The sequence below is a fragment of the Lutra lutra genome, chromosome 5 (genome assembly GCF_902655055.1).
Source record: "Lutra lutra chromosome 5, mLutLut1.2, whole genome shotgun sequence".
Lineage (NCBI taxonomy): Eukaryota > Metazoa > Chordata > Mammalia > Carnivora > Mustelidae > Lutra > Lutra lutra.
The window spans coordinates 103,972,577-103,988,722 of record NC_062282.1 but is presented as its reverse complement, the minus strand read 5'-3'; the positions used below and the strand labels follow the sequence as shown (position 1 = coordinate 103,988,722).

At 44.8% G+C, this 16,146-nt stretch overlaps 1 protein-coding gene across 1 annotated transcript; it reads right to left on the bottom strand.

Moving 5' to 3' along the window:
- Window positions 1-1,507: 1,507 nt before the first annotated feature.
- On the bottom strand, window positions 1,508-14,058 carry F2RL1 (F2R like trypsin receptor 1). Its single transcript, XM_047731483.1, has 2 exons — window positions 13,661-14,058; window positions 1,508-3,660 (listed from the first exon to the last, which is right to left on the bottom strand). Exons 1-2 carry the CDS (start codon window positions 13,740-13,742, stop codon window positions 2,549-2,551), a joined length of 1,194 nt encoding a protein of 397 aa, XP_047587439.1. The 5' UTR covers window positions 13,743-14,058; the 3' UTR covers window positions 1,508-2,548.
- Between the last annotated feature and the right edge of the window lie 2,088 nt (window positions 14,059-16,146).

The following is a 16,146-nucleotide window of genomic DNA, read 5'->3' as shown; positions in this document are numbered from 1 at the left end:
TAACATGTGTGCACACATTATATATTCATGTATTTAAGATATTTACTTATTTATTTATTTTTAAGATTTTATTTATTTATTTGAGAGAGACAGTGATAGAGAGCATGAGCAAGAAGGTCAGAGAGAGCAGCAGACTCCCCGTGGAGCTGGGAGCCCGATGTGGGACTCTATCCCGGGACTCCGGGATCGTGACCTGAGCCGAAGGCAGTTGTCCAACCAACTGAGCCACCCAGGTGTCCCTAAGATATTTAATATATAATATTTAAGATATATATTTAAGATATTTAATATAGAATATATATATTTTATAAATAAGTTACTATAAAAATTTGTTTTCTTTGGGAGATGAGAATGGGCATAGGTAGGAAAGAAAATTTTCATATCATATGTTCTTGTTCAGTTTAATATACCAGCATGTATGATAAAAATGAGTAATAAAGAAATGCAAATACCAAAGTAAGTTTTTCCACTGGATCAGTCCATACACTACCTGCAGGGCCCCTGTGAGCCATCTGCTTCTGCTTCCTTTTCTTCTGTGTCCACCACCTTTTTGCTTTCTTACCTGTAAAATGAAGACAACCCAAGCCTGCATGAGACGCCAAGCAGAGCGTGCAGGGAAGGCAAGCGTATAAACAGGCACTGAAAGGGGAAAGGGGGTGGAGCAGAAATGACATCTCATCAGCAGTCAGAGAGTAACAGTCACAGTGCTCCATGATATTTACGAGTGCATACATGTGCCGAACACTTAATCCTTGTACCTCTATAAGGAAAACACCATTATCCTCATTTTACAACTGAGAAACTAAGGCACAGGGAAGGATCTTCCCTTAGCTCATGAAACAAACTATGAGGGGGTCAGACGTCAGCTCTGTTTCTCCATGAGGCTATGCTGCTTCCATACAAATTAGGACAGTAAGATTCTGTTTCTAGTCAGATTAGCAAAATTGTAAAAGACTGACAGACTAAATATGGATGAGCATTTCAGGAAACAGGTGCAAATGTACTATTTTGATTGAAATATAAATTACTGAAGGCAATTTGGCAAGAGTTACCAAAATTTAAAATGGTAATCTGACTTCTGACCTGGTCATTCCACTTCTAGGAACTTATCCTACAGAAATACTCACAAACATGTCTACACAGATGTCCAGTGCAGCACCGTTTTAATAACAACAACAATAACAATAAAAACAAAAAGAGAGAGACTTCAGGAGACATTGCTAGAGGAATGGCTAAATACATCTTAATATATCCCCAAATTAGAGTCTGTATCCATGAAAAATGGAGGTCAATGAACAGACAGTGAATGGAAGAAATTCTAAAACATTATGTGAAAACAACTGTCATCAAGCAATATGTACTATATTAGCGCTATTTACCTAGGAAAATATGGTGTGAGCATCACATTGCTTTTTACAGGAGTGATGCTGGGGCTTCCCTTTTCCCACACCCTCCTTTAAAAAAACCACAAAACACACAACTCAAAAATAAGTTGTAAAAAAGGAAGGGTCATGTGTTATTTATAAATCAATCATTACAATGAGATTATTTCCAAAAATTCACAAATACAAGTTATATAAATTCAGTTTGGAATACGTACCCCCTAAATATATTACAAATCACATCTCTTTCGCATTCTTTTCCAAACAGATGTGGCTCAAATATAGTGAAGGCATTACAATTTCTTATTTGTAGCAAGTGAAAAAAAAAAACTGACAATAAATAATTCAACTATAATTCTAGAAAACACTAAGAGGTAAAATCCCCTCTTACTCTGAAGCCATCTATATCTCAGAACACCTGAAGATTGAGTCGATATAAAGTTACACAAACTTTGTGTTTCCACATTTAAAATCTTCAATGTATTCTCACAGAAGAGACACATAGCAGTTTGCTTCTCCCTTGGGACCCAGACCGGCGGTTCTCAAACCTGGGTGAGCCCGAGTGTGCATGGCAGAATCCTGTTAAAATGCAGTTACCTCAGACCCTAAGCCCTCTCATTCCTGAGTCTGATGAACCCGCATTTTTAAACAAGATCCACAGGAGGTGTAGAAGAACCCCAGTGAATGCACTAAGTCTACAGTCCAATCCTAACCGCTGTCCCTGGTTGGAATGGAAGCGACCCCGAATCACGTAGCTTCTTCACCTCCTCACTTTCCTCATCTGTACAGTCAGTCCCTTGATCTGCTCATCTCAGAGGACACGGAAGCTGCCACATGGCTTTAACGTTCTCCTATGAACTGTGCCTTCACGTCAGCACTAGTAAGAACTAGTGGCCCTGAGCTTCTGTTTTCTCACTGCCTTCTGAGAAGTCTGCTTCTGTTAGTTCCATTTCCGGAAGCACCTGAAGAGAGGAATTCTGAAACTGCCATCTTGGTTGATTTGGGAGACTTCCCTCATGCTAACAGGGAAGCTTCTAGCCATCCTCAGAGGTGCTCCATATATATGGTGTGTGGTGAGATCCACTGGGTCAGAGAACAACAGAAACACACCAGTACATTAAGCAGGCTCCAAATCCCCCCGTGGTTTTACAGAGATGCTGAATAACTCAGTAAGAGGTCTTAACACTGGTTGAACTCGAAGAGTAAGAGCTGGATTTCCTGGAGAACTTCTGTGACGTGAGGGATATCTGCATCTGCCGCACAGTACGGACACTTCGACAGAGGAGCGCGTTCTTCACGTGATCCCTGAAGTCTTGGGAAACAAAGTAATAGACGAAGGGGTCAATGCAGCTGTTGAGCGTGGAAAGACAGAGAGCTAAAATGTACACAGCGTAGACGTGGCTCTGGCTCCTGGTTTTAATCAGGAAATAATGGGCCACAAGCAGAAGGTTACTAGGAGTGAAGCAGATCAGGTAGGTGGCCAGGACGGTGACAATGAGTTTGATAGCTCTCTGCCTCTTCTTTTCTGAGTTTTCATCCATCGTAGAAGACCGGAGTGTTCGGATCATTAGCACATAGGCAGAGGCTGTGAGGAAGGCTGGGAACAGAAAGACTCCGATGGCCAGAGAGAGGAAATAATTGAACATGTCCCCTACCAACACCTCCTCAGGCAACACATCATGGCAGGTTGTGATGTTAAGGGCTGGAATGTACACAGTCTGCCTCACGACATACAAGGGGATGGTGACCAGCAGAATCAGAAGCCATATTCCCAGCGAGAGCCCAAAGGCAATGTTTGCCTTCTTCCTGGGGTGCACCAAAGGATTCACAATGACCCAATACCTCTGCACACTGAGGCAGGTCATGAAGAGAATGGAACAGTACATGTTGCCATAGAAAAAGCCAATGAGTACTTTGCAAAGAGCTTCCCCATAAATCCAGTTGTTGCCATGTATGTGATATGCAATCTTCAAAGGGAACCAGATCACAGAGAGGAGGTCTGCCAAGGCTAGATTGGCCATGTAAACCACAGCAGGGTGCTTCTTCCTCGTTCGGAAAAGAAAGACCCACAGAGCCATGCCATTACTTGGCAAACCAATCGCAAATACAATTGTGTAGACAACTGGAAGAAAGACGGTGGTCAGTTTTCCAGTGAGGACGGAGGCAGCAAACTCATCCACAGAAAAGCCTGGTTCCACGTTAACTCCTTTCCCAGTGATCTGAGAGGAGCTCTCAATCTTACCAATGAGACTTCTTCCTTTGGAGGTTCTATTGGTTCCTATACAAAAAAGGCAAGGCAGACAAGGGTCACTACAGGGATTACTCTTTCAGCAGTAATGGTTTAAATAAAAGTACTTCAGGGGCTCCTGAGTGGCTCAGTTGGTTAGGTGTCTGCCTCTCGGTTTCCACTGAGGTCATGATCTCAGGGTCATGAGACTGAGCCCTGCCTCGCTCTGTGCTCAGTGTGAAGTCTGCTGGAGATTCTCTCCCTCTCCTCCTCTTCTCACCTTCAACCGCTTGCATGTGCTCTCCCTCTCTCAAGTAAGTAAATAAAATCTTTAAATAAAAGTACTTTAGACAAAGACAGCAGTATACAAAAGGCTTACAAGTGCTTTCTTTAGGTGATGGGATTATTGGGTTTTGTTTCTTTGTTTTTACAATTTTTTTTTTTATTGGAAGGTTGTAGGATACATGTGAAATAGAACATTGATTTCCAGGACTCAAAAGAAGCTGAGTATTTCAATTTATTTTTTACAAACTATCCAGTTATTAGCTCCTAACTGTTGTTACAATGGCCATCTCTCTCCAGCTGTGAGACAGGATCCAACCTGGCCAGTCATTCCCTCTCCCAAAGTCTGACACAGGGAGATTTCCAGGAGCACAAGGGACATTCCCTCTCTACCCACAAGGACAGTGCAAGCAATGGGCAGGGATTCCCCTGCTTCTGTGTGGGCCTCCTGGAAACCTTCCTATGGAGGCCAGCTGGCAGGCAAGTCTTCTGACCTCAGGGTCACTGAACATGTCAGTGCACTATTTGTGTTAGACAAATCTCCGACTTTCAAGCAAGTACCAACAATTTATGCTGTCATTTCCGTATCTGCATTAAACTTTAGAAACCACACACAAATGGCATACCCAGCCTACATCCTGCCTAACCAAGTGTTCACGGAGGGAGGGCGCATGGGTGGCTCAGTCAGTTAAGCATCTGCCTTTGGTTCAGGTCATGACCCAAGGGTCCTGGAACCGAGCCCCACACTGGGCTCCCTGCTCAGAGAGGAGTCTGCTTCTCCCTTTCCCTCTCCCCCTCCTTGTGCTGTCTCTCCTCTCTCTAATAAAGAGGACCGGAAGGAAGGGAGAGAGGGAGGGAAAAAAGGATCTTTGGGGGGCAACTGGTGGCTCAGTCAGCTGAGCATCTAAGTCCTGATTTCTGCTTAGGTCATGACCATAGGGTCCTGAGGTCAGTCCCACATCAGGGTCTGTGCTCAGTGGGGAGTCTGCCTGAGATTCTCTTTCCCTCTCCCTCCACTTCTCCCCTCCTGCTTGTGTACTCCTGTGTGCTCTCTCTCAAATAAATAAATAAATAAATAAATAAAATTCTTCTCTTAAAAAAAAAAAGGATATTCATAGACATAATTAAGGATCTTGAGACAAGAACACCATTCTGGATTATCTAGGTGGGCCCCAAATCTAATGACAAGTGTCTTTGTAAGAGAAAGGCAGGGGGAGACTTGAGAAAAACAGAAGACAAGACCAAAAGGAGAAAACCGTATGAAAATGGAGGCAGAGGCTGGAATAATGCTGAGGAACAAGCCAAGGAATGCCAAGCAAAACCAACCATGAGATGCTGGAAAAAACGGAACAGATTCTCCCCGAGAGTCTTCAGACGTGCCAATGCCTTGAATTCAGACCTCTGCCCCCCAGAACTGTGAGTAAATAAATTTCTATTGCTGAAAGCCACCAGCTAGTGGCTACTGTTACGGCAGCCACAGGAAACTAAGCACTTAGGATACACCCAACTCTCGTTCTATCGAATGTCTCTCACAATGCTTTAAGAAGCATATGAATTATTTTTAAATTAAAAATAACAAAATAGGGGCACCTGGGTGGCTCAGTGGGTTAAGCCCCTGCCTTCGGCTCAGGTCATGATCCCAGGTCCTGGGTTCGAGCCCCGCATCGGGCTTTCTGCTCAGGGAGCCTGCTTCCTCCTCTCTCTCTGCCTGCCTCTCTGCCTACTTGTGATTTCTCTCTGTCAAATAAATAAATAAAATCTTTAAAAAAAAAATAACAAAATATTGGGGTGCCTGGGTGACTCAGTTGTTAAGCATCTGCCTTCAGATCAGGTTATGATCCCAGGATCCCGGGATCGAACCCCATGTTGGGCTCCCTGCTCAGCGGGAAGCCTGCTTCTCCCTTGCCCTCTCCCCCTGCTTGTGCTCCCTCTCTTGCTGAGTCTCTCTCTGTCAAATAAATAAATAGTATCTTTAAAAAATAAACATAAATAAATAAAATAAAATATTGCTACATATTACAGTATTCCTCTGATACTTGATTAAAACCCACAGTAAAAAAACCACCCAGGGACACATGGGTGGCTCAGTCGGTTAAGCGGCTGCCTTCGGCTCGAGTCATGGTCCCGGGTTCCTGGGATTGAGCCCCACATCAGGCTCCCTGCTTGGCAGGGAGCCTGCTTACCCCCTCCCTCTGCCCCTGCTTGTGTTCTCTCTCTGTCTCTGTCAAATAAACAAATCTTTAAAAATTAAAAAAATAATTAAAAATTTTAGAAAAGGGGGAAACAACCCAAAAGTTCATCAATGGATGAATGGATAAACAAAACGTGGTATATGCATACAATGGAATATTAGTTGGCAATAAAAGAAGTAATGATACATGCTACAACCCGAGTGTGGAGTGCATGGATTCACTATAATCTACTTTCAGATGTTTAAAACTCTCCATAGTATCAAGCATATAAGGTCAGGAGCTTGATGTAAAGAGATCAAATTTTGTTTTAAGTAAGAATACTAAAATAAAGAGGGGGGAAAAAGAGCAAGAAACGCTTTTAAAAAAAGAGGAAAGAAAAGGAAGGAGGGATTGAGAGCAATTTCCTGAGAGTATTCTAAAATACGTCCTTGAATTGTCTCAATCAAAAACACCATTCTTGTTAACTGTATGCACTGTACTGGTCACAGAGCACAAAAATAGCATGCTGTTTAACACTAGTGAACATCAAGATGCTACTCAAAGATCCTTAGAGGCCTTTCAGCATAGTGCACAGATGTTTACCCCATGCAATGCTCTGTACCAGTCACCAAGACTCACAGAACTTGTCTAGAACTGATACTATCCCAGCTCCCAACTATCTATCTACCTACCTACCTACCCATAACCTCCCACCTGTAAACAGGGTAAAATCATTTTTTTTAGATATTATTTATTTGAGATAGAGGGAACCCGTACAAGGGGAGGGAGATGGAAAGGGAGAGAGAGATGGAAAGGGGAGAGAATCCTGAACAGACTATGCACTATGCGATGGGGGTCTCAATCCCACGACCCTCAAATCATGACCTGAGCCAAAACCAAGGGTCAGATGCTCAACAGACTGAGCCACCCAGGAGCACCCCCCCCACCCCTTGGTAAAATCATTTCTATTTCATAGTGGGGAAAAAATTAAATGCACATATGAATTCTGAACACATATGAAGGACTGGGTATAAAAGCATCTCCATTTATGGGCTGTAATCAATAGCATTTGCCCAAGTATGCAAGAATACCTACCTGCCAATACTCAAGGCAGCATCCCCCACCCCCACTGCAACAGAAAATAAACAATGTTCATCATCCTCTATTCCTAACTTACCAAATCCCCAGATGGTCCCTAACATTAATAGTTGATGCTTTACCTATCTTCGAAATGCAAAAATAACTGCACTTTACTGTCGACAGAAAAAAGCAACTGACAGAACAACATGCTTCCATCTGTGTAACAAAATATGCATTTATATGCAACATCTGAAATCTAGAGGGATATCCACCAAAGTATAAAAAGCCATCTCTGTGGAGTAAAGTGGGTGGGTAGGGGAGAACTTTCCTTTTTTTCTTCACACGCCTCTACATTTCTTTGTCAAAGGAATGTAAACTGGTACAATCTTTTTGGAGGTCAACGTGGCAAAACAGGAAAATTTAAAGTGTACTTGCCCCAGGACCTATCAACTTAGTTATAGAAATTTGCCCTGCACATATACTAGCTAACATGCACAGAAATACTGAATGTACAAGAATATTTACTGCACTACTGTTTATCCTAACAAAACAAAAATGTTAGTCTCAACAACCATTAAAAAGACCAGTTTGGGGTGCCTGGCTGGCTCAGTCAGTAAGGCATGCAACTCTTGATCTCTAAATCACGAGTCTGAGCCCCATAATAATCACAAAGATTACTTAAAATAAATTATAAGTTAATTAAAAATTAAATTTAAAAAATTAAAAGGAGATTAGTTCAGTAACTTGTGACATTTACAAAATGAATAATATTCTCCCCTATAAAAGTATGGACAGATTTCCCTACAGTGACCATGAGCAGGTAAGGTTAGAAAAATAACTGTTACAGGGTATATACAATAAAATCCTTCTATTGTTATAAAATATATATTATTTGTCCATAGAAGTCGGCTGAAACTGGAGAGGAGAGAGAATGGGGGATTTTTCACCTTTTTAAAACAATTCTGGTTTACTTTCAAGAAAAATGTATGAAAAACTTTTAACTTTGAAACTACTACCTGTGGGGCACCTGGGTGGCTCAGTCAGTTGAACATCTGACTTGGCTTCAGCAGAGGTCATGATCTCAAGCTTGTGAGATCCCGCTCTGCACTCATTGCTTAAGATTCTCTCTCCCTCTGCCCTGCCCCCATTCTCTTAAATACGTATATAAATCTAGAAACTACTACTTGCTCTTTGCTATTTGAAGCATTCTTCTGTGGCCCTCCCCTCCCACCAAACCACAAGTACTGAGCAAGTATTTTATTTGTGTTAACTCTCTTTCCCCTTTTATCCTTTTCTCTACTACTCCCTCACCCCAAATCTATTTGCTTTCAACCTATGGGAACATAGGCTGAAAACGAAAAGCTTCAAATACCAGAGGATCCTGCCCGCCCCACCCACCCCAGGTACACATTAGTAAATTTTCATTTGTTCTTTCGGGATGAGCTGTTTTCGTCTCAACACTTGCCTAGCTAATAAAACCATAAGAAAGTCAAACACAGACTTGACCAAAACATCATCTATCCAGGTTAATTAGTAACTATGCACAAGGCAAGCAAGAAACCAAACACAAATTTAGAGTCCCATCTTCACATTTATTATAATATTTCTCTCTTACTACAAAACACCAGAAATACCCAATGCATCTACTAACAGAAGACTAATTTAAAAATTATTGTAAATCCTCCTAGAACATACTATAGAATTTTAAAATGTTTTGCTGTGTTGTTTTTTTTTTTAATTTAGGGGCACCTGGGTGGCTCAATCAGTTAAACAGTTGCCTTCAGCTGGGGTCATGACTGCGCCATCCTGGGGAGATCAAGCCCCACGCTGGGCTCCCTGCTCAGCTCAGCTGGGAATCTGCTTCTCCTTTTGCCCCTACCCCTACTCGTGTTCTCACTCAATCAAATAAATAAATAAAATATTTTTTAAAAGATAAAGATTTATTTATTGGGGAGAGGGCTCCACGAGTAGGGGGAGGGACAGGACCAAGTCGTGGGGCTTGATCCCACGATCCATGAGATCACAACCTGAGCCAACACCAAGAGTCTATAGCCTAACAGACTGAGCCCACCCAGGTGCCCCACAAAAAGATTTTCGGGTAAGTACGTATTTTATGCATGGATGTATGATGTCAGCAGTGGTTTACTTTGGGTACTGAAAATGATTTTTTTTTTTAAATATTGTTTATTTATTTGACAGAGAGGAAGACAGTGAGAGAGGGAACACAAACAGAGGGAGTAGGAGAGGGAGAAGCCAGCTTCCTGCTGAGCGGGGAGCCTAACATGGGACTTGATCCCAGGACCCTGGATCATGACCTGAGCCAAAGGCAGAAGATTAACTCCTGAGACATCCAGGAGCCCTGAAAATGATTTTTAAGAAAGATTTTTATTTATTTATTTGAGAGAGAGCACAGGGAGCCCGATTCAGGGTTTGATCCCAGGACCCTGAGATCATGACCTGAGCCAAAATCAGACCCTTAAGCAACTGAGCCACTCAGGGCTCTGAAAATGATTTTTTTTTTTTTTTTAAAGTAGGCTCCATACCAAGCATGAAGCCCAAAGCAGGGCTTGAACTCAGTACCCTGAGATCAAGACCTGCGTTGAGATTGAGAGTCAGGCACTTAACGAAATGAGCCACCCAGGTGCCCCTGAGTACTGAATATGATTTAATTAAACTTTTCTTTTTCAAAAAAAATTTTTTGTGGCATGCCTGGGGTGGAGCCTTCTTAGGATTCTCTCTCCCTCCTCCTCTACCCCTCCACACAACTATGCTCATTATTGCTCTGCAGAACGTGTCTAGATCACATACTACTTGTGTAATTCATAATCAGTTACAAAGAGAACAGACTGTCAGACTCCAAAAGAAAAACAAATGCATCACAGGGGACTTCCCAGGCTTGTGACATGGCAGAAAGAAATAAGCACCTAGGGGCGCCTGGGTGTCTCAGTCATTAGGCGTCCCCCTTCGGCTCAGGTCATGATCCCAGGGTCCTGGGATCAGAGCCCTGCATCAGGCTCTCTGCTTGATGGGAAGACTGCTTCTCCCTCTCGCACTCCCCCTGCTTGTGTTCCCTCTCTGCTGTCTCTCTCCGTCAATTAAATAAATACAATCTTAAAAAAAAAAGAAATAGTAAATCCCCAACCGCTACCACCCTACGCAGCCACTCTGGGCAAACCCACTCACTTCATTCCTCTTTTGGTATTTACTGAGCTCCTTTAGATAATGAGACTGTGCTGGACTATGGTGGTAATGATGACACTAGGGTCCCTGGCCTCCCAGAGTTTATTATCCAATGTGGAGACAAATTAAACATATTTACACAAACAACTATCAATTACTGTTGGGACAAGAATGCAAATGTGGTCTGATGGAGTGTCTTCCCTACCTCCACCCCAATTTCGTGGCCCCCATCTGTAAAATGAGAAGGGTGTATCTTTGGTGGAGGTAGTCAGTCCACAAAAAAGAAAACTGAGAAGAAAATCAAACCTAGTACCTGCCCTGTAGGAAACTGAGGAGCATGCATGACGGTCAAACTATGAAGGGATGAGCAAAGAAGTATACTAAGGGCAGAAAAACCTTGAGATGCTCTATTTCTCAATCATACTCCATTGAGAAAAGCTCCACCTACCTTAATGTCTGTCACTTTACCAGCCCTTTAGGAAAGTTACTATGCAAAAGGAACAAAAGTTTGTGGAGGGAAAAAACAACAACAACAAAAAAAAACAACCCTCAAGGAGCAATATTAAATAGTTCTGGTTAACAAGTAACTTGGTTTTGTTGTTGTTGTTGTTAAACAAGTTACTATATTCTCCAGGAACCAGTGCACACCCCCCACAACTCAGTCCTCTAAATTTGTAAACAGTAAGTCAAATATTCAGGGCTATCTTCCTCTATGACTATGGTGGTAATGATGACACTAGGGTCCCTGGCCTCCCAGAGTTTATTATCCAATGTGGAGACAAATTAAACGTATTTACACAAACAACTGCCAATTACTGTTGGGACAAGAATGCAAACGTGGTCTGATGGAGTGTCTTCCCTACCTCCACCCCAATTTCGTGGCCCCCATCTGTAAAATGAGAAGGGTGTATCTTTGGTGGAGGTAGTCAGTCCACAAAAAAGAAAACTGAGAAGAAAATCAAACCTAGTACCTGCCCTGTAGGAAACTGAGGAGCATGCATGACGGTCAAACTATGAAGGGATGAGCAAAGAAGTATACTAAGGGCAGAAAAACCTTGAGATGCTCTATTTCTCAATCATACTCCATTGAGAAAAGCTCCACCTACCTTAATGTCTGTCACTTTACCAGCCCTTTAGGAAAGTTACTATGCAAAAGGAACAAAAGTTTGTGGAGGGAAAAAACAACAACAACAAAAAAAACAACCCTCAAGGAGCAATATTAAATAGTTCTGGTTAACAAGTAACTTGGTTTTGTTGTTGTTGTTGTTAAACAAGTTACTATATTCTCCAGGAACCAGTGCACACCCCCCACAACTCAGTCCTCTAAATTTGTAAACAGTAAGTCAAATATTCAGGGCTATCTTCCTCTATGACTATGGTGGTAATGATGACACTAGGGTCCCTGGCCTCCCAGAGTTTATTATCCAATGTGGAGACAAATTAAACGTATTTACACAAACAACTGCCAATTACTGTTGGGACAAGAATGCAAACGTGGTCTGATGGAGTGTCTTCCCTACCTCCACCCCAATTTCGTGGCCCCCATCTGTAAAATGAGAAGGGTGTATCTTTGGTGGAATCAGAAAAGCATTCAGTCATCTACACCTACATATTTTTTTTAATGTTTTCACATCCTTAGTTTTGCCCCAGAATTTTAAGGGGCCAACTTTAAAGCCAAAGAATTTTTTTTAAGATTTTTTTTTTTTTTTTTTTTTTTTTTGACAAAGATCACAAGTAGGCAGAGAGGCAGGCAGAGAGAGGGGGAAGCAGGCTCCCCGCTGAGCGGAGAGCCCCATGCGGGCCTCGATCCTAGGACCCTGGGATCATGACCTGAGGCGAAGGCAGAGGCTTTAACCCACTGAGCCACCCAGGCGCCCCTAAGGGTCCAACTTTAAAAAGACAGAGGCAAATCGCAAAGTGTTCACCACAGTTTCAATGTTCCTGGTAATAAACAAATGCCTTCACTCTAACGCTGACCAATAAAATGTATACAGTGGTGCAGTTTTCAAGTATATATAACATCCTTTTCTGTAACTGCAGAGGAAGAAGGGTCACATTCTTCGGTCTAATTCATAATTCAAACCGACAGTGATTTGCTCTTTTACAATGTTTTTACGAAGAAGATAAAAAGTGACCCGCCTTTTACAGCATGTCTGCAAATTTCGCAGGGAAATGAAAACCTCCCTTTTTAAGGCTACTCTGGCAGCTCCAAACAGCCGGCCAGCCGTTAGCAACGCAGTAGCGTGATTCCTGCCGAGGAACCCCCAGGCCCGCAGAGGCCAGCTCAGCCGGGGAGACCCCGCCCCCGGGAGGACAGGCTGGAGCACACCCCGCGCAGCACAACTGGGGAAGCCAGCAGCCCCCGCACAAGTCAGCACCGCCCGGCCGCTCCCGTGCGGCTCCGTGTTCCACTCCCGGAGCTGGCAGCCTCGGCCGTACACACCTGAGTGCCAGCCTAAGTATGCTACGTGTGGCACACAAAGGCCCGAAAGCCGGGGCCGTAAGATCACCTAGCCGAATAGAAGGCACAGTCCAGGAAATCCCATTTGTAAAATCCGCGCGACGCGCAACTTGTCTAAAACTCGAGGCTGAGCGCTCATTGCGCCCAAGACCAGCGGGGTCCAGCCCTTCCAGACCTGGGGCATCCACAGTGCCGGAGGAGCTCTGCGCCCCACCCCCCGGGAAAGTTTGGAACTACGTGAGCCCACCCCGAAGACTCGGTTCCAAAAGCCCAAGGGGGTCGCAAAAAGCGACACAGGGCGCCTGGGTGGCTCAGTGGATTAAGCCTCTGCCTTCGGCTCAGGTCAGGATCCCAGGGTCTTAGGATCGAGGCCCGCATGGGGCTCTCTGCTCAGCGGGGAGCCTGCTTCCCCTCTCTCTGCCTGCCTCTTTGCCTACTTGTGATCTCTCTCATTGTCAAATAAAAATCTTAAAAAAAAAAAAAAAAAAAAAAAACACGCGACACAGACGTTTCTCAGGCCTCGGGCTCTCACCCATTCCACACCGCTCCGAGCCAATTAACTCCAAAGGGTCCTGAGGGGCCAGCCCCTCAGTATTGGAGGAAATCTCCTTAGTTTACAAAGAAGCCAACCAGGGGGCAGGGAGGCTGAGCCCATTCCCTCCTTCTCCCTCCGCGGGCCGCTGCCTCTCCAGGATGTCCTAGCCAGTAAGCCCTCCCGGCGCAGGGATCCCCATCGAAGTCACCTAGAGGTGGATGCGGGAAGTGGTGGCAGCTGCAGCAGGACACCCTTCGCGCACCTGCCCGCTTACACCACCTGCCAGTGTGCCTTGGACCCCTGCTCCTTAACTACAGGAGCCCTCCCTGACCAATTTCTCACCTTGGATGGTGTGACTGCAGGAGACGGAGGCCGCCAGCAGGATGGCGCCCCCCAGCAGCCACGCCGCGCTCATGCCTCGCATCCTTCCTGCAGACCCGACGTCGGGCGGGCAGGGCACTCGCCGGCAGTGATTCGAAACTCGGAGTCCCACTCGCCACTCGGCGAGGAAGCCGCGGTCTCACCTGCACCAATCCAAGTCTCTCCTGGAGCCGGGTAAGTTTCAGCGAAACCCGAGCCGCTCGGCGCACCTGCGCGAGGCCACGCCCCCGGGCCGGGACTCACGGCTCTGCCCCGCCTCTCGAACGCCCGGCTCTGGAGTCCGGCTCCCGGCAGTCTGACCCGGCTCGCGAGCCTCCACCTACGCGCTGCAGGTGCTCAGGCCGCCGGCCAGAGGGTGCGGGAGCCGCCGGCGGGCGGGGCTGGGCGGGTGAAGTAGCTGTATTGGAATGCAAATGACAGAAGCGCTGGGACCGCGAGTTCTTGTAGACCCGGCCCCGCCCAGAACTACCATTACCCTTTAATTACTCTTGTCGAGCTTGGGTCTTCCGTGTCTTTCCTTCCCCTTTGTTAAATGGGAAAAAGTCAAGGCCCCAACTCACGGACTTCGTCATTGGTTAATTGGTAGAGACTTCCCAGTGTAGCGAGCAATGGGGGGATAAGGGGTGAGTTTGTTTTTTGTGTGTGTGTGTGGTTTTTTTTTTTTTTTTTTTTGTATGCTTTGTTTTGTTTTGTAGGGGTGACTTTTTAATCTACAAAGACGTGGTGGATGGCTGCGGACACCAGCAAAAGCAGTGGGGAGCAGGAAGGAGTACCGGCCAGGGGTCAAGGATCAGAAATTATGTTTCCGCTCTGCTGTTAACTAGCTGTGACCTCTAACAAACCTCTTCACCCCCCTTCTAGGCCCATTTTCACGCCCGGTGAGGTGAAGCAGGCGGGGTGATAGTTGGGACAGCTACCTGAAGTGCCAAGAGCTAATGATTTGGAACACTAGTTTAATACCGACCGCAAGCCGCGCATTAAGTATGCTTATTATTCCCAATTTACAGATGAGGAAGTGGAGTTCAGAAAGGTTGGATAAATTACCCACAGTTACACAGTTTAGAGGCACAGTTTGTAAACACACACCACAGTTAATCTCTAATCTATGACTGCCATTTTCTATTAATCACTGCACTCTAAATGCTTCGACCAGGGTCTCCCCCGCACTGGGATCTGGTAGCCCAAAGAAATATGTAAGAAGGTAAAGGGGGTGGGGAGAAAAGGAGCAAGAGTTTGGGGATGGGTGCACAAGGGCCAGCATCATAATGTAATCAAAAAGTAATACTTTTTACTTGCTTTGAAAGGATAAAGTAAATAAATAATAAACTTTAAAGTTCCCCACTAAACTACTGGGTGATGGAGGAGCAGAAAACAGAAACAGTATTGTCCTCAGATGTTTGAAGTATTAGGTCATAGAAGAGGATTAGACAGGTTTTGAGTTTTTCTGAGAGCGGAAATATACGGAAGCCACAGTGGGAGGCTGATTGTGCCTCAGTACAGAAAGATTTCTTTTTTTTTTTTTTTTTTAAGATTGTATTTATTTATTGACAGTGAAAGCGAGAACACAAGTAGTGGGAGAGGGAGAAGCAGGCTCCCCGCTGAGCAGAGAGCCCGTTGTGGGGCTCCATCCCAGAACCCTAGGATCATGACCCAAACTGAAGGCAGACACTTAACAACTGAGCCACCCAAGTGGCCCAAAAGAGATTTCTAGCAAGTCCCCCTGGTCACAGTCCTGAGAGCTGCCTGCTGAGACAGAGGGCCACATCACTGCAGGACTTGCAGCAAAGGACCAGGGCATCCGTGTGGCGCGTTGGAGAAGGGAGCTCCCTCCCAGGGTGAGGGGCCCCGGGCTGGGTGAGTCTAGACAGCCTCTTGAGAGGCTTGAGCCCTGAGAATCCACCATTCTGCTTAGAGGACTAAAGTTTAGTCAATCAGTTAGTTGCTGGTGACTATCGTAAATTTTTGAACAACCATAAACCAAATGGCCACAGACCTGTAAGGACCCTCTGTGACTTCTAACTGATCCCAATGAGCAGAACTAATGTGGGCTCCATATAATTCAGGCAGACAAAATTGTATAAAATACCATGTTAGCCGTTTGTTCCAACCATATCCCTAATAAGACATTTCTCAAGTTACCTACATGGATGGTTAGCATTCTGCTTTTCCCCTGGTCCTCACAGAGGAACTTGCAAGAGTAGGGAAATAAATGGTTGAAAACCAAGAGGAGCAAATGGCCTTGAACCTGCCATTAGAATGGAATAATTGCTTCCTGAATAACAGAAATGGACTGCCTCTCAATACACATACAGCCAAGAATGGCCAGGGAAGACTGTACAGAATTCATTCATTCATTCTTGCTTTCTTTCTCTTTCTTTCTTCTTTCACCTTCCTTCCTTCCTTTTTAAGATCCTCTTTGTGAGGGAGACAGAAGAGACAGAGCAGGG